Source organism: Syngnathus scovelli, chromosome 21 (genome assembly GCF_024217435.2).
Source record: "Syngnathus scovelli strain Florida chromosome 21, RoL_Ssco_1.2, whole genome shotgun sequence".
NCBI lineage: Eukaryota > Metazoa > Chordata > Actinopteri > Syngnathiformes > Syngnathidae > Syngnathus > Syngnathus scovelli.
The window spans coordinates 4,122,895-4,140,107 of record NC_090867.1 but is presented as its reverse complement, the minus strand read 5'-3'; the positions used below and the strand labels follow the sequence as shown (position 1 = coordinate 4,140,107).

The 17,213-nt window shown below is 46.5% G+C and overlaps 2 protein-coding genes across 3 annotated transcripts; one reads left to right on the top strand and one right to left on the bottom strand.

Moving 5' to 3' along the window:
- The first annotated feature begins 2,442 nt into the window (after positions 1–2,442).
- cpxm2 (carboxypeptidase X (M14 family), member 2) lies at positions 2,443–10,613 on the top strand. Of its 2 annotated transcripts, XM_049759493.2 has the most exons (15): positions 2,443–2,561; positions 2,692–3,108; positions 4,040–4,138; positions 5,109–5,218; positions 5,392–5,531; positions 6,613–6,697; positions 7,076–7,226; positions 7,296–7,384; positions 7,905–8,028; positions 8,096–8,292; positions 8,433–8,612; positions 9,057–9,354; positions 9,490–9,629; positions 9,751–9,850; positions 9,917–10,613. In XM_049759493.2, the coding sequence occupies exons 2-15, from the start codon at positions 2,871–2,873 to the stop codon at positions 10,174–10,176; spliced, it is 2,211 nt and encodes a 736-aa protein (XP_049615450.1). In that variant the 5' UTR covers positions 2,443–2,561; positions 2,692–2,870; the 3' UTR covers positions 10,177–10,613. The 2 variants fall into 2 exon arrangements, with proteins under 2 accessions (XP_049615450.1, XP_049615449.1); XM_049759492.2 differs by having other exon boundaries at positions 2,458–3,108.
- A 284-nt stretch (positions 10,614–10,897) lies between these two features.
- Positions 10,898–13,790, bottom strand: LOC125991527 (G-protein coupled receptor 26). Its single transcript, XM_049759502.2, has 3 exons — positions 13,117–13,790; positions 12,675–12,788; positions 10,898–12,607 (listed from the first exon to the last, which is right to left on the bottom strand). The coding sequence occupies exons 1-3, from the start codon at positions 13,788–13,790 to the stop codon at positions 12,376–12,378; spliced, it is 1,020 nt and encodes a 339-aa protein (XP_049615459.1). The 3' UTR covers positions 10,898–12,375.
- Positions 13,791–17,213: the final 3,423 nt, after the last annotated feature.

Here is a 17,213-nt window from a genome sequence, read left to right as displayed (position 1 = left end):
CCTTCAAATTTCTGTGTCGGAAGGCCTGGGAAAAGTCCCACATCGTAAATTCAAATCATTAGCACATATTTGAACGTGGACTGCATTTATGCCTTGGACCTCACAATTGTTATTCAAGCATCTTTTATCCTAATGTAAAATATTGATTGTGTAAATGACCGAATTAGACGCTGCATGAGCGTCAGGTCAGCAGAGACTTTGTATGGGGGGGTGCGGGGGGGGGGGGCTGAGAATATTAATAAAGTTCACCTCGGGGGAGGGAACTTTGATTCTGGAGCCACCAGGCTGGATGCACGCAGAGGCCGAGCTTCTGAAATGCCACTGGAGCACTGGTGGGAGGGTGACGGAACAACAGAGCAAAGATCACGTTGGACCCTCAGGTGAATACCACTCAGCGGGCCTCCGTTTGCATGACAACATCACAGCCATCCGTTTATTCATTGTGGAAAAAAAGGACGTCCTGTTCATTACTCGGCATGTAGGTCGCCGTGAGGCAGAATTACACCGAGTGAGTCGGTGCAAAAGTCTACACACCCCTGTTCAATCTACAGGCAAAAAAGACAACAGAATGTTCATGAGGCAGCTTTAGCAATGATGAAGCAAGCGAGGAATGCTGGCAGCACATGAAAACTAAATAATTGGCCGAAACTTGCACAAGACTTCCTGCAGTCTTTATTCATTGCTTGTTTTAGTATGAAACAGAATTTACGGAATCAGACTTTAAAACTGCGTCCATGTGCATGTTTAGAATCTGACATCTGTTTTGTTTTTCCCTCCCATCTTTCTTTTTGAACTGCAGTCCAAGTGCATGGAACACGTCGCCAATGTGGACACGGGATTACAAAAGCAGGTGTTGGAAGGGGGGGGGGGGACGTGGGCGGTTGTGTGGCGAGTCAAAGTAACGCTGTTACTGCAGCAACCTGCAACAATAGTGTCTAAAATTATTTCTGGGTGTGTATGTGTCTTGTGTGAAATGAATAAATAATCACATAGTTTTGTCCCTGTAAGTGTGAGCATCCCTTAAAAAAAACAAAAAAAACAACGTGAGCGGTACCCGAGATTCTCACGGTTGCCATGGCGACAGGAGAGCAACTGCCCTGATTGAACACGCCGGCCTCTAACCTCCGCCTCTGATCACCGGCGCCCCACTTGCACTGATTGAGGTCAAACTATGCCGAAGTAGTAGCTTATAAAAAAAAAAAAAAGTTAGTACCTCCAATTCAGTCATTCGCCATGCATATTTGATCACACGTGTCAAAGTCGTCGCTTCCAAGGTTGTAATGCGCCTTTCTTCAACAGCCATAAATATGTCAGCATACATTTGGCCCGACAAGACAAAGCATGTCGGTCTTGCTCGAACATCCGAATTCATTAGCGGCGTCGGTAGCCGTCCAATCCGACGCACCCGATCGGCTTTTGATGTATTGTGTATTTTAGCTTATTAAATATGATTAAAACATTCGCTTTGAAGAGCAAAGCTGTCATTATATTCCTCACCGGAAAGAAAAAGGCGGTTTGGCTTATCTGCCGACACTTTTTTTTTTTGTCATTAAGCAGCGACGGCGCAGGGGTTATTTTCCTCTAAATTCCATGAAAGTGAATTGAAGCAAGGCCTTATTAAGAGATTATGGCAGGCAAGAAGCTGAAGCCATCACTCTTCCACCCTGGTGGTTCTTCTCAGCCTCAAGCTGAGCACAGAGGCGACTCATTTAACATTCCACGCGTGCACAGCAAATAAAACACTCTCATTGCTCGTGTAGAGTCAGGCCAATTCATTTCTTCATGCGCTCGCTCGACTGTCCACGTCAAGAGAACCTTTTGAGTATGTGATGAGTCACCGTTCATTCTTAGACTATAATCTCAAATGTTTTGTTTTTGATTCTCGTCATAGTTTCTATATTCACTTGATATCGCAAAAGAAATTGGAACACGATCGTCCATGCTGAAAGTTATTCCTCGGAATGTTTTGATGGAGGCTCAGATAGTAGTCAGGAAATGATCACTTGCTGTGTGGGATGTCCTCGCTGCACTTTGATGCATCTTCTGGAAAATTATCCGATCCACTTGATGGCCTTCCCATTTGGAGTGGGCGAGACTTTGATAGTGTGCCAGTCCACCCACTTAAGATTCCAGAGTTTGATCAACTTTTCCTTCAAGATTGATTTTTTGTTTTTTTTGTTTTTGGTCATTGTTTTACTTTTACAATTCATTCCGCATCAGTAATGTGCAATGAAGCAGCGCATTTAATTTCAAGTGAGTTGAACGCTTTTTTTTTGACTCGGCCAAGTTTGTCTTGCCTCAGCTTGATGAAATGTCAAAAGCTGTGCCGGTGGATCTTCTCGCAATCTCCTCAATGCCCGAGGCGGGACATTCTCTGTGAGTCCAGATAAAGTTCCAGAACAATTTGGAGGGATGCAAAACTTTTTTTTTTTTTTTTTGCAGCTTATCAGGTGCTGGACTTCCCAAAAGAAGAGAGAGGCAACTTTCCCAGGCTTCCAGCAGACTGAGTGGGAGGAGGTGGAGAGGAAATGTGGATCTTGAACACTTCTCAGAGACTCCAAGTGTGTGTGCAGCCTGCCTAAGCAGAAACACACGCACACAAAAGATTTCTTTTCGAGTCACCTGCCAGCGTCCAAACTCAAGAGCTCTTTCCCTTTTGCGCCTCTCCCTCCCTCTCTGCATTTTTCACAGGCTGAGGCATCCATGGACCCTCTGGCTCCGCCGCTCTCATCAGCGACTTGGAGAACTTTGTGAACTCTGAAAAAGTATTGGATGGGAGTCGACGTGGCGGAGCACGCCGGCAGCAGGCTCCGAAGGAGTCACCAGCAGGACCGTTAACTGGAGTTACCCCTCCCCACTTGGGTGGTATCATGACGGGTCAGCACCCCAACCTCTTCTTCCTCCTGGTTCTGCTGGGATTCCTGGCAGGGCTGGCCGACCTTAGCCAAGCGTCAACCAGCGAAGACCAGGACTACTACATGCAGGAGCTGTTAACCAGGGAGCAGTACGTCCGAGTCCAGATGTCCGAGGGGCCCGACGGACGTGAGCCACCCAAACAATACGGCAAGAAAGCGGCCAAAGGGAAAGGAGACAACGGCAGGCAGGCAGGTAAAAAGCCACACTCAAGATTCGCTTTTGAAGTTCACAAATCGATTCAGTCAAGATTCAGACAACAAAAGCGTTCACTAGCATGTCCTTAACGCCGCTTGATTAAGTCAGACAGAGTTCGGGTTTGGCGCTGAGTTTCCGAGCCCTCCGGGAATTCACCCGACATCTTAAATCAATTGACAACATGATGGATGTGCTGGGAAAACGTTCTTAACAACAACGTCCACCACTGCGTGTACATCCATCAGCGCTGTGCAATTTCTGCCAAGTCGACTTTTCTCCCCCCAAAACATGCCAACGATAGCAACGTGCTATAACGTATGAATGCAAGCTGTGACAAAAAAAAAAAAAAAGTCGAATAAATGAGATCTGGTAGCACACACAGTAGCACACGGTACTTGAAGCGGTTCCGTCGACGGGTAATGAAAAGCAGCTGCACACACAACCTGACCTCACGTGTCACCTGTCTGTCTGCTTCTTCCATCTAACCTTGTAAAAGTCCATAAAGGAGATCTGAGCTTAAGTTCTGGGAATGCGATGGTGACCTGATGCGTTCCTCCGTGCCTGAATTGGAGGATAAAGACTTTCAGATGTGCGACGGATTGTTATCACATGGGTGCACTCTTGACGTTTGGCTGAATAAAGACAAAAAAAAGAAAAATGTTCCCCCTCATTCCATCTTCAATGGAATGTGACTCCCAGGCCCAGTCGTGCCTCTCGCGGGGTATTTGATGGATGACGAATCGGAGCGTACCCCAGTTGAGTCAAACGCTATCATCAAGTCGGTGCCGAAAACACAGTCACTAAATCATCAAAAGCATTTTAATTGTCTTTCCTCTCCGCTTGACAGACATCTGCTTTTTAAACACAAATCAAACATGAAAACAGAAGTAAATCAGCTCACTTGCCAATCTGCACATTCTTCCCTTAGACAAATCGGCCAATAAAAAAGCCGAGAACAAGAAGAGCAACCCAAAAAGCCCAAATGGAAGCTCGGAAGGAGACGGACAGCCCACACAATTCAAAGGCGGTAAGGAATCGAGTCCATCGTGTTACTTTTGACCCCCCCCCCTCCCTTCAATACACGACATGTGAGGCCTGCAACCTCCAACCAGATGTTTTATTCCCGTGCGGTTCTGTCAAAGAGTTGCACGCAGATGACGTTAATGATTTAAAGCTGGGCCGGCTCGGAGGACTCTTAATATCTTACGATCCGACAGCCAAGTGGATTTTATATGCAATGTGTGACATGTTGCTTTTAGTCCTTCAGATGTGTTCCGAGATGATTTCCACGAGAAACGTTTTGGAGGGAATTTCAAGTCATTTTGACTTTGTTTTTTTTTTATTTTAGTCGATGACGCAAAACATAAATTGTCTCATTGGGTGGTAATGTAAAAAATGAGGGCACACGAAACATTCATATCCGCAGTGCTCCTACAAAAAAAAAAAATACTTTGTCTGGCCGCATGTCGATGTTACATCATTCTTGAGCGGGAAAAGCGAGAAAAAAATGTTCGCTTGGCCGCGACTCTCTCGCTCTCTCTTCCATCGGCATGATGCCGCCGAAAAGAGCGTCCAATCTTTTACTTCTTTTCACATTTCCCTTCGCCTCTGCAAGCACTTAATGGCCGACGTCCGCTCCAAACTTCATTTCCAGCTGCAAAATGAAAACATTCCTCCATGATGTGCAGCATTTTTTTTCACTCCGTTTTTTATTTTTTATTGTGGCTTTAGTTTTCCAAATGAAGTGCATCCAACACACTGCCTCACCCATGCCTGACTATTGATGTAGTCGATTTATTGGGCACAGACAAAAAAAAATAGCTGTGCTGTTTCTGACAATAAAGAACAAAAATGAAATAAAATGAAATAAAATGAAATAAAATGAAATAAAATGAAATAAAATGAAATAAAATGAAATAAAATAAAATAAAATAAAATTGAATAAAATTGAATTAAATTGAATTAAATTGAATTAAATTGTTTGTCACATTACCCAGAGTGCCCTCCCATGGGACTGGAGACGCTGAAGATCGACGACTTCCAGCTCCACGCGTCCACCACCAAACGCTACGGCCTGGGAGCGCACAGAGGTCGTCTCAACATTCAGGTGAGGCTAAATTGAATTACGGAGACATACTTAGCATTTTTCCCCTCCTTTCATAACTTGCCAGGCAAATTTTGGCTACAATATGCGTTTTAACCACGCCTTTGCTAGATGTTAGTATATCAACTTGGGTGGAATTTGGTGTCCATCTGGACTAAAGCTCCACCCCCCCGTAGGCCGGCCTCTATGAGGACGACCTCTACGACGGGGCTTGGTGTGCCGGCAGGGACGACCCGCTGCAGTGGCTGGAGGTAGATGCCAGGAGGCTGACAAAGTTCACTGGAGTCATCACACAAGGCCGCAGCTCCCTCTGGTCGTGAGTATGCACGCACGCCGAGGCGCAGATGGTCACGCGGCGAGGATAAAAAATGTCCACTAGCGCATGTTTGCTTTGAAGGAGAATCACCACGGGAGGGGTCAAAGATGTCCCATCGTTGCATTTTGAGCCACGGCATATATTTCGTATTTTAACAATCTCCCCGCACGCCGCCAAACAAAAACAGAAATGCTGCTGGGGTCCCACAACACAAGTGTACCTAATGGAGCGGCCTGGTGATAGTCCTACATGGCAGCTGCAGATGCTCTCAGCCACCGGGCCTCTGCGTGCCTTCGCTACCGTGACACAGGCAGCAACAATCTTGCGGGATATTTGTCAGATGAACCGGAACGGTGCCGCCTGCAATATCACAGCAAAGACAAATCCACAGCAGCAGCACAACTTTTACCGCCATTGTTTTGCCGCCTCATCAACAATTGCATACACCCCCACCCCCTCTTGACGTTTGCTATGTAATTGTATTTGACACGTTCTAATCTTCTTAATTGGAAATACACACATTGATGTCTTGAGGCTCTTACTTTTGAAAAAAATAAATGAAAAAAAAAGGGAGGTGCTTTGTGTTCTGCTGTTTGCACCATCCGTGATGCCTGAGACAGAATCTCTCGCAATTAGCTTTGCGGTCCGTGTAGCCGGCCTCGCTCTCGCGTCTTGTCTCCACAACGCCGCCTTAATTAGCCGAGCCGGGAATTCCTCCGAGGCGGGACCAGCCGAGTGCTTATGTCTTTATCAAGGAGAGCAGGAATCTCTGTCGACCTACAGCTAGCGTGCTCGCCGCAGCATACCGAGACATGACGGGACATCTTTGGCCTACTTTACTGTCAAGACTCCGAATCACTGTGCTCTGAATTTGTCAAGGTTTTGGGACTAAACCTTTAAACTACTTTAAAGCATCCCATTCAACTTAATTTGGTAGTTTGTCACTCTACTTAGCAGTCAATGAAAAAAACATTGACCAATGACAGGAAAAGCTCATTTGCTTGCTAGGTTAGCCAAAAAAAACATGTCTGTGCAATGAAAAGCAAAATTAGTCTGTAAATGTTTTCGTGTTGTCAAACAGGAGCGACTGGGTGACCTCCTACAAGGTCATGGTGAGCAACGACAGTCACGCCTGGGTGACGGTGAAGAACGGCTCCGAGGACAGGGTGAGGAGCGTACTTTGTTGGTCTGAGCGTTAACGCTAAACACAAACGACCCTCCAAGCTCATCTCAGATCTCGCAACCATCGGTGACTTGAATTATTGATCCTATAAATGTGATTAAGTGGTTATTCTGTGGCCTGATTAAGCCCCCCCACAAGCCACCCACTCGTCTTTTTGTGCCAAATGCCAAACGCCGCCATTTGTCTTTGTAAATACCAAAAGGTGCCGCGGGGGCGGGCGTTCCAAACTTTGGTCCAGTAAACCTCTGAAGGTTTCATGACATTCAACGAGGGCTGTGTGCGAGCGGCCATGTTGACTCCCCACTGCTGATTTCTAACGTGCCCAATGAGTCCTAACTCAGCATCTCGTTTGCCTCAGTAGATCTTCAGAGGAAACAGAGAAAAGGAGATCCCGGTGCGGAACATTTTTCCCACTCCCTTGGTGGCTCGCTATATCCGGGTCAACCCTCAGTCCTGGTTCAACAAAGGCAGCATCTGCATGAGGGCCGAGATCCTCGGATGCCCTTTGCCAGGTGAGCCGAGATCATCATATGTCGCAAGGCAGATTATGAATGTTGTTTTTTGTTTTTTTTACCCCACAGACCCGAATAATTACTACCACCGGCGCAACGAGGTCATAACAACTGACGAGTTAGACTTCATGCTTCACAGTTACAAGGAAATGAGGCAGGTCAGTCGTCTGGTCGTACGCACATCGTGACTGTTTTTTTTTGTTGTTGTTTTTTTTGATGTGGCTCCTTGAAACGCTCCAGTGTGGCCATCAAAGTTAGCTAAATGGACCGCGTCCTTCTTGGCTCTGTGGCTTCAAGGGGAGGCCCTGGCAAAAGAAAGGAGGTGCTATTTTTAAACCCCCAGAGGCTTTTCACCTCCTCCTCCTCCCCGGCCAACCCCTTTGACATTTCTTTTGAGGGCGCAGCTAGCTGATAGCGCGCCTCGCCTTCAACCTTGCCGCTTTTATATAATGCATTGAATATGGCTATTGTTAGTGAACACCCCCACGCCGGAGTTAGGATTAGAGTCAAATGAGGAGAAATTGCTGAAGAGGCAGAATGAGAATATGGATTTAGTGCTTCAAGACGAAGGCGAGAAGATTAAATGGTGGTCGGGATCAGCAATAATTAGCTTAACATGTTATTGGAAATCACAATATGGTTTTACAGTGACATGACAGCAAGTTTGTTTTTGTCCAGTTGATGAAGGTGGTCAACGAAATGTGCCCCAACATCACTCGCATCTACAACATTGGCAAAAGCCACGGCGGCCTCAAGATGTACGCCATCGAGATTTCCGACAACCCGGGGGAGCACGAAGTGGGTGAGTGTGTTTGCACAAAATGCTTCTTATTCAGCATGAGCTCGGACTTACTTGTTTTGGCGTCCAGGTGAACCCGAGTTCCGCTACACGGCCGGTTCCCACGGCAACGAGGTGCTGGGTCGTGAGCTGCTCCTCTTGCTGATGCAGTTCATGTGCCTGGAGTATCTGGCGGGCAACCAGCGGATCCGACACCTGGTGGACGAGACCCGCATCCACCTGCTGCCGTCCGTCAACCCCGATGGGTACGAGAAAGCCTTTCAAGTGGTAGGTGGGCTGCGGATGCGCCAGAGGACGCCTGCAACGTGTCACCTTTCATCCAGCAAATGGGATTAAAAGCTGCAACAGAACCAAAATAAGATCATTTGCGGAAATACAATCAAGCATGTCTTCCCGGTGCCACGCAGGGATCCGAGCTCAGCGGCTGGTCTCTGGGCCGGTGGAGCAACGACGGCATTGACATCCACCACAATTTCCCAGACCTCAACTCCATATTGTGGGAGGCCGAGGCCAAAAAGTGGATCCCACGCCGGATGGCCAACCACTATGTCTCCGTTCCCGACTGGTACCAGTCCAAAAACGCTTCGGTTAGTTCGCCTTTACTTCCGTCTTGTTTTATTTATTGTGGTTTAATTTGCTGAAGAGCATTCACACATACTTTATGACTCAAAAATCCCCCCCCCCTCCACACTACCACCTACAGTCTGGCAAATCCCACAGCATGGGGCTGCCATGCCTGGAAAGAATTGAGAAGAAAAAAAAAGCAGCACGTGGGCGTAGAAGCGGCGGCTATTTCGGGAGGAGCGGAAGCGCCGCTGTCTGATAGTGACAAGCGGAAATAGAATCCGAGCGTCTATAAAAAGCTCATCGGCGGTGTTGTGACGTGGGCTGGTGTGAGTCACACACTGGGGGGTTCCAAAATAGATGCTGAGGTGCTAGCAGCATCAGGACCGCTGCACCGCTATCAGAAGGCTAGTAATCAAATTAATAATGTTTGATTTTCAAAAGCCTCCATTTAAATCCTGCTGCAGGTTGCCGTGGAGACACGCGCTTTAATCACCTGGATGGAGAAGATCCCTTTTGTGCTGGGTGGCAACCTCCAGGGGGGCGAGCTGGTGGTAACCTTCCCATACGACAAGACCCGCTCGCAGGGCGTGAGCCGGGAGCCCACGCCCACGCCGGATGACCACGTGTTCCGCTGGCTGTCCTTTGCCTACGCCTCCACCCACCGCCTCATGACGGCCGCCAATCGGAGGGTGTGCCACAGGGAGGACTTCGCCAAAGAAGACGGGACCATCAACGGGGCGTCCTGGCATACGGCGGCAGGCAGTTAGTTGACATAGTCAAAAGTATTGGGACGGATGCTGATGTCACTTATTCTTCACTAAAAGTGTCCCAATATTTTTTATCCGTATGATGTAAGCATGACACCATTACGAGTGTGTGTGTGTGGCGTGTCGGCAGGCATGAACGACTTCAGCTACCTGCACACTAACTGTTTTGAGCTGTCGATGTACGTGGGCTGCGACAAATTCCCTCACGAGAGCGAGCTGCCAGAGGAGTGGGAGAACAATCGCGAGTCTCTTCTCGTCTTCATGGAACAGGCAAAACACACATGCACATAAAAAGCCCACGCACAGCAAAAAACACAGACACACCTGACTTAGGTAATTTAAGGGTTTGGTTAGCTTGTAAGAACGCTGTCGCTTGTTGATGCATCCACAGGTGCATCGTGGGATTAAAGGCATAGTGAGGGACCTGCAAGGCAACGGAATAGCCAACGCTACCATCGCCGTGGACGGCATCAGCCACGACATTCGTACAGGTACACAATCTGTCATGGGCGAACCACAAATCAGAGTGGCTTTCAATTTGTGCACGTACGTACCAGCTGCCGACGGGGACTACTGGCGCCTGCTGAACCCGGGCGAATACCGAGTGACGGCGAGGGCTGAGGGCTACAGCATGGTGAACAAGAAATGCGAAGTGGGTTACGAGATGGGGGCCACCCGCTGCGACTTCACGCTGGGCCGCACCAACTTGTCACGCATCCGGGAGATCATGGAACGATTCAACAAGCAAGGCGGCGGTAAAGCACCTGTTAGGCCGCTACAAGCCCGCCGCTCCGGTGACAGACGCCCGGGAACTTAATGGCAGCGTGAAAGTGGGGAAGAACTCTGAGGATTGTAACCTAATGATGACTGTGGGGATCTCCAAGATGGAAAATGCTGAAAATAAAGACTCAAAGGTGGATCCACATATTACAATGACCCCCCCCCCCCCCCCACACACACACACACACAACCATTTGAGTGCATCGACCAAAAGTCCGCTAGCTTATGCTAACTTATTATAGGAAACGCCGTAGACAGGCTACTGAAAATTAACAGCAAGATACAGATAATAAACTGGCATGTAGCGGGGCAACAATGAAATAATCATCCCCAAAAATGATTTTTGTGTAAATAATAAAAGCATCTAATCTCATGTATGTACATACAGGACCTGTTAAATTATGTAAACCACCACAGAGGCAACGCAACGCATACACGCATTGCCTCCCATAAAATAAAGTCCAATTACTCCAATTGAGATTTTCATTTCCCTCCCCAAATTTCTGACTATTTCTATAAAGGTTGTCAAAACGGTCAGTGCACAATGACAAACATTTTCCTGCCAAGGTGTCCACTTCACAGGATGTCACTTCGGACCCACCGAGCTGTGTGTTTATCATCTCGGCCCGTTCTCGAGGTGCGAATGCACATACGGCCCAGACATTGGCGCCCATACCAAGGGGTGGTCAATTATTTATTTTTATCTCAAATGTGCGCACATTTGCTTCCATCGAATTAATGACAACAGCATCAGCCCCTATTGTGTTGACACTTTAATCACGGAGGTCACAAAATCTGAACCCGCCATTATGTTCTCCGCTCGCGTTACAATTGCGGTAATTGTCCTCATCAATACCGCATCATTAGCATCTAGCTTGTGATACTTTAAACTGACCACACAAAACAAAAATAAGAGGTCCTACCACCAGAGCTCATTTGCATTTAAATCCCGTCACGGTACAATGTACTTTCTATCAAATCAGAGCAAAAATTTCAAAACAACCACCAATCATGAGGTTAATAACAACTATTGTTGTCCATGTAAAGCATCTGCAGCCACACAAAAACACACATCAGACACACACGTGTAATAAGGCAAAAGTTATCTCTTCCTATAGTTGTGTATTTGTTTGTAAAATAGTCCATGTGACCCAGATTACAGCATTTAAGGCATTGTTTGTCTTGGTGTGTCCAACAGTACAGTACGCCACACAAATAGTTGCTAACGCTAAAGATGTTTAGCCAGCATGCTCTGTGACATCGAATCATACATCCAGACAACAACGAGTCGAGATTTGTCTACTAAGTAAATACAAACGTTGGGCGCTTGTGTGTGGCTGTAAAAGTCTAATTGTGGTTGTGCTTTGAAACACTGCACATTTGTCATCCAATTAGCGGCAGATCGCGCCTGCATCGCTACAACACAACCCACGACTCTGCGTCCGCACCAATCTGCTTAAGTATTATTGATCGATGATAATGGTGATAAACATTACGCCCGTGCACAAGCAGGTGCAACAATGACCATCACTATCGTATTAAACTGCACAACTTTTTTTTTTTTTTTAAATTCTCCCTCACTATATCGACCAGACTGAGTTGAGGCCTACCAGTTTGATTGACACTTTAGAAATAACACATTTGCTACCTTTGCTATCATCTATGCAAAGACACTGATCATCATTTCTCGATAATTATCAGCAATAATTAGAAATAGGTAAATATCAATAGGCAACACTGTATTTCTAGAAATCTCTCTTTTCACGTCTACAACATTCCTAGGAAATCACAATATCCCATCACCACTGACTATTTTCAGGCTACTTATGTGACCCTTAGGGACAGGCACGTGCCCCTTTGCCCCGGAAGTGTCGTTTAGTTATTTTAATTGTTTTGTTATTGTGTTGGGTTACATACATCGACGAAAATCGTTCTTGTATTGGGGGGGTTGGGGTAAATGTGGGCCAAAAATGGGTCACAAAGTACAATCAGTGGAAGCATAAAATAAACACAATTGTGACTTTCCGTCCACTTGTAGAGTAATAAAAATCCTTGTAGCTGAAATCATCCGGATTAAGATGCACTTGAATGCGATCAAATCACTTGATCGGGAACGTTCAGTGCTACGTATCACTCTTCGATAAATAATTCACTCAAGTCACATGCTGGAAGATCCAGTATAGCTACCCTTGACCACCAGGCGCTCGTGCACGTAGTCCACGGCAGTTCCTCGTTGTCACTCCGCCCGGGGTAAACTGAGACCTCGACCCTCTGGGCTCGGCCTCGACTCGTTTGAGGAGCGGTGGCGTTTAAGCAGCCGGTCCACGATGTCGCCGCAGGTCTTGCGGTACTGGTAGCGCAGCAGCGAGTACACAAAGGGGTCGCACGCCGCCTTGCTGTACGCCAAGCACTTGGACACCGTGCCCCAGTGGGGGCTGATGGGGACCGCCGGGAACAATTCCACGATCCTGCGGGCAGGAGGGGCAAGACAATCCTGAGATCCTGGGATTCTCTCCCAGAAGCGTTGTGACTCACCTTGTGATGACGTAAGGAGCGAAGCAGAGCATGAAGGTGCCGATGAAGGTGCTGATCTTCTTGGTGGCTCGCTGCCTCCGCTGCCTCTGCTCCTCCAGGCAACGTTGTCGAACACTAGAAAATAAGAAAAATCCAAAAGACACCATTTCTGTCATTTTTTAATGTAGGCATTAGTTGTATCAATTAATATTGATCCATCTTAGTATTTCTGCAGTAGTGGAAACTCCTTGATAGAGAATAAAATAGAACAATGGTGGAGGTAACATGGTGGAGGTAACAAACGGGACAGTGAGCATTATTTTCATGCTGGAACAACAGAGTGGCATAAATGAACTTCCTTTGCGTAGGTAACATAAAAGAGGAATCCACATTATTTCTAAGTTCCTTAGTGGTGGTTAAAAAGTAACGACTTACAAGATTAAGTACTTTTTTTTACTCTCACCTGGGGTGAATGTCGACGAGTAGCACCAGAGTTTGCATGGTGATGACGTCGATCCTCCTGCAGTGAAAGCGGGCCACTTTGAGCACTTTGAGGTAAGTGACGCACAGCACGATGAAGGACAGCAGGAAGCTGAACGCGTGGAAGAGGACCGTGAAGACGACGAACTGCGTGCGCCCGCTCGCCCGCTCCCGCGGCGCGGCCAGCGTGCAGGCGGCGTAAAGGCGGTGGTAGCCCAGCGCCGAGAGGCAAGTGGCGGCCGTGGAAAAGCTGATGGAGTGTGCCCAAGTGTAGCCCAAAACCAGGGCGGCGTCCCGGTGGCGCATCTTGGAGTGGTAGCGGAGCGGGAAGACAACCGCGACCCAGCGGTCGATGCTGAGCGCCGCCATGCTCAGCATGGAGTTGGTGGACAGAAAGGTCTCCAGGAAGCCGGCCGCCTGGCACAAGACGTCGCCGCTGGGCTGCGCGCGGCTCGCCAGGGCGGCCAGCGTCAGCGGCATGTTGGCCACGGTGAGCAACAGGTTGCATAAGGTCAGGTTGAGGTTGAAGAGCCCCGGAGCCTGCTTGCGGATCTCGGGGCTGTACGCGAAGCAGATCAGCACCAGCGCGTTGGACAGCAACGACACCACGATGATGACCAGCACCAAGGAGAACACCAACGCCTCCGCGGGGTCCATCCTCAAATGGCAAAAAGAGACACTTTACGGGCGCTCATGTCCGTGCAGCGATGCTCCTCGAGCGGCTACCCCCCACCCTTCTCCGGGCGCTCGGAGATCCCCCTGTTCTCCTTTCCACTACATTGCTTCAAAGACGAGCGAGAGAAGGCTTCCCTACTATTTTTTTTTTTTTTTTTTTTTGCCGGGTGGGATGTCAACCAAACGCTGCGTCCAGTGGAGGGCTTTTGTCGTCCTACATGTGATGCGCTTCTGGAGGTATCACCCCCTCCGCACACGCCGAGCAGTGTGTGGGCTTACTTCAGCCAAGACCCTCAGACACAGATGCGCGCTTAGGAGGGCACATGCCTACAAGAAAGACACAGAATCAGTTTGCTAAATATATATAATGCAACAAACTTTATGAGTTTGTGTCCTCCATTTACTGATTGTACAATTATTGTTGAATTTCCCCTTCAGTTAAAATCAATTTATATAACATTATAAATGACAATGTAAGCAAAATGGGATATTGCATAAAATCTATGCAACTGTAAAGTGGAATATTGCATAAAATCTATGCAACAGTAAAGTGCAAAAACAAATAAACATTTATAGCATAAATGAAAACCTAAAAAAAGACAATAATACAGTTTGTGCTTCAATTCAATGGCCATTTTTCTGCTCCTGATATAGATGCATGAATTCGCCACTTGGGGCAGTATAACACAAACATGGGAGTGGCACAGAAACAGCCCGAAGCCTTTTTCTGCTCTGATTTGTCTGCCACAAGGACTCGCTCTCATCTGCGTGACATTTTGTCACGCTACTGGTCCATACAGCATCTCTCACTTCATGCATTTCAACCCAAGTGGACGCTTGCATCCCATATTTGGTCTCTCAGGACTCCCGATATGCTAATCACATCTGCTCCGTTAAGTCGTTAGGACAACTTGCTTTTCCCTCCAGGGATTTCACGGATGATGCCACCGCACTTTGCAACAACGCCCACAATCCCCCCCCCCCCCCCCACACACACACACACACACACACACACACTCATCTGTCACCAGTATACGGTGGTCTTTATGGGCCTCTGCACGTGACAGCGAGGATGGAGGGAATCTGGATGGGTGGAGTGAGCATGAGTGGGTGGATGGGTGGAGAGTTACTCTTGTACTACTCCACAATTGCATGAGCGTGGATGGGAAGTCATTGTTGCATTTAGTTTATCCTTGATAATAAGCTCCATGTACAAGCATGTTCCTTGTCCTCATTAGCAAGCCAATTCAGCAAACTAGAGAACGACTATTCTTATTCAGACACAACTTTGGGTGGAGGTCATGGATTAGTTTAAAAAAAAAAAAAAGTTCCTGATGCTATTCTCCCTTTATGTGTGTTTTAGTGCTACAGGTCGGCTGTTTGATCGTGATGCCTCCTGTCAGAAGAGAACACGCACAGGATTTGACAGTGTGCGAGAAGGCCCGCAGCGCTCTTCCTTTTCGCTGCGACAGCGAACGGGCTGCCGCTTCCCATCCCACACTTGATTTGCCACCGACTGACGGGCGTACGCCTACGAGATGAACGTGAGCCGCAGGCTGCGCTCACCTTTTGCACGCAGGTTCCTTTCCAAGAACTCCAACCTAGAAGATGTTTAGGAAAGCTCTATCTGAGAGGTGTGTAAAATATCTGGCAGTTTTTATGGGGGGGACTAGCAAATAGAGTGAAAACATTGACACTGCCATGAGTCATTTATAATAACTAACAAGCCTGTGGGAGTGTACTGTCTTGACATGGGAATCCTTTGCTTTCTAAATGTCACTGAAAAGATAAACGATGAAATAAGCACCCATTCAACAAGACTACACTTTATGAAAACGTACATTAGTAAAATAATTGAATGTAAGGGCGCCTTGGCTTCCAGGGTCCTCCTGTATCGTACACAGGGCCGTATCCTGGCCATAATATACATAGCCATGCTGTGGGGCAAAAGTACACATACACGTAAGACACTGTAAACATGAAACCTTGTAATTGATGGTTGTACTAAGTTCATCTTGTTTTTCCTTTTTAATCACTTCACTGATTTCTTTTATATCAAACAAATTATTTTAGGTGCATTACCTGACATGTTTCGGCGGTTTCTTCCGCCTTCATCAGTGTCACCGATGTGGTTGTGACGCGTCTTTATCAGCTGATGGATGGATCAGCTATAGTGTAATTGATGGTTGGCGGAGGTTTTGAATTGCTCTGTTGCCCTCCTGCGGTTAAAGGCTGAGGCACATGCTTAAACCATTCATATAGACACATAATACATTTATTTGATACGAAATATAAAATTAAATATGAAAGAAATACTACTAATAATAAATAAATATAATAATAATTTTATGATTTTTCTATTAATATAATATAGTATAATACAAGCTTTACAGAAAATGATATATAATATAATATAATATAATATAATATAATATAATATAATATAATATAATATAATATAATATAATATAATATAATATAATATAATATAATATAATATAATATAGCCATGCTGCGGGGCAAAAATACACATCCACGTAAGTACTGAACCGAAACCCTGCAATTTCCGGATTGGCGGAGGTTTTGAATTGCTCTGTCGCCCCCTCGTGGTTTAAGTCTGAAGCACATGCTTAAACCAGTAATATTTGTATTTGACATTATAGTTTTTAATTATACTGACAATTAATTGATATTATATTAATATTATACGATTCAATATTATACTTTTATTACAAATATATTTATTGTATAGTATTTATTAGTGGGCGGCTCGGTGGCGCACTGGGTAGCACGTCCGCCTCACAGTTAGGAGGGTGCGGGTTCGATTCCACCTCCGGCCCTCCCTGTGCGGAGCTTGCATGTTCTCCCCGAGCCCGCGGGGGTTTTCTCCGGGCACTCCGGTTTCCTCCCACATCCCAAAAACATGCTTGGTAGGCCGATTGATCACTCCAAATTGTCCCTAGGTGTGAGTGCGAGTGCGAATGGTTGTTTGTCTCTGTGTGCCCTGCGATTGGCTGGCAACCGGTTCAGGGTGTCCCCCGCCTACTGCCCGATGACGGCTGGGATAGGCTCCGCGACCCCCGTGGGGACTAAGCGGTTCAGAAAATGGATGGATGGTATTTATTAGTATGTATTCATTATATATTGATATTTTTGGTTTAATGTCTGAAGCACATGCATAACCCAGTAGTATCTGTATTTAATATAATACTTTTAGTTATACTAATAATTAATTATTATATTAATATTATACTATTTAATAATATACTTTTATTACAAAAATATTTATTATATAGTATTCATTAGCATATATTGATATTACTTGTTTAAGCACGTGCTTCAGACTTAAACCACGAAGGGGCGACAGAGCAATTCAAAACCTCCGCCAATCCTCAAAGTGTAGTG

What these genes read in the sequence shown, in the direction of transcription:
- cpxm2 (XM_049759493.2), top strand. Translation starts at nt 2,871, where the DNA reads ATGACGGGTCAGCACCCCAACCTCTTCTTCCTCCTGGTTCTGCTGGGA. An exon ending in GGCCGCAGCTCCCTCTGGTC is followed by an intron (nt 5,532 to 6,612) that starts GTGAGTATGCAC and finishes GTTGTCAAACAG; the next exon opens with GAGCGACTGGGTGACCTCCT. An exon ending in CCCGGGGGAGCACGAAGTGG is followed by an intron (nt 8,029 to 8,095) that starts GTGAGTGTGTTT and finishes TTTGGCGTCCAG; the next exon opens with GTGAACCCGAGTTCCGCTAC.
- LOC125991527 (XM_049759502.2), bottom strand. Translation starts at nt 13,790, where the DNA reads ATGGACCCCGCGGAGGCGTTGGTGTTCTCCTTGGTGCTGGTCATCATC. An exon ending in CTCGTCGACATTCACCCCAG is followed by an intron (nt 12,789 to 13,116) that starts GTGAGAGTAAAA and finishes CTTATTTTCTAG; the next exon opens with TGTTCGACAACGTTGCCTGG. An exon ending in GCTCCTTACGTCATCACAAG is followed by an intron (nt 12,608 to 12,674) that starts GTGAGTCACAAC and finishes TCCTGCCCGCAG; the next exon opens with GATCGTGGAATTGTTCCCGG.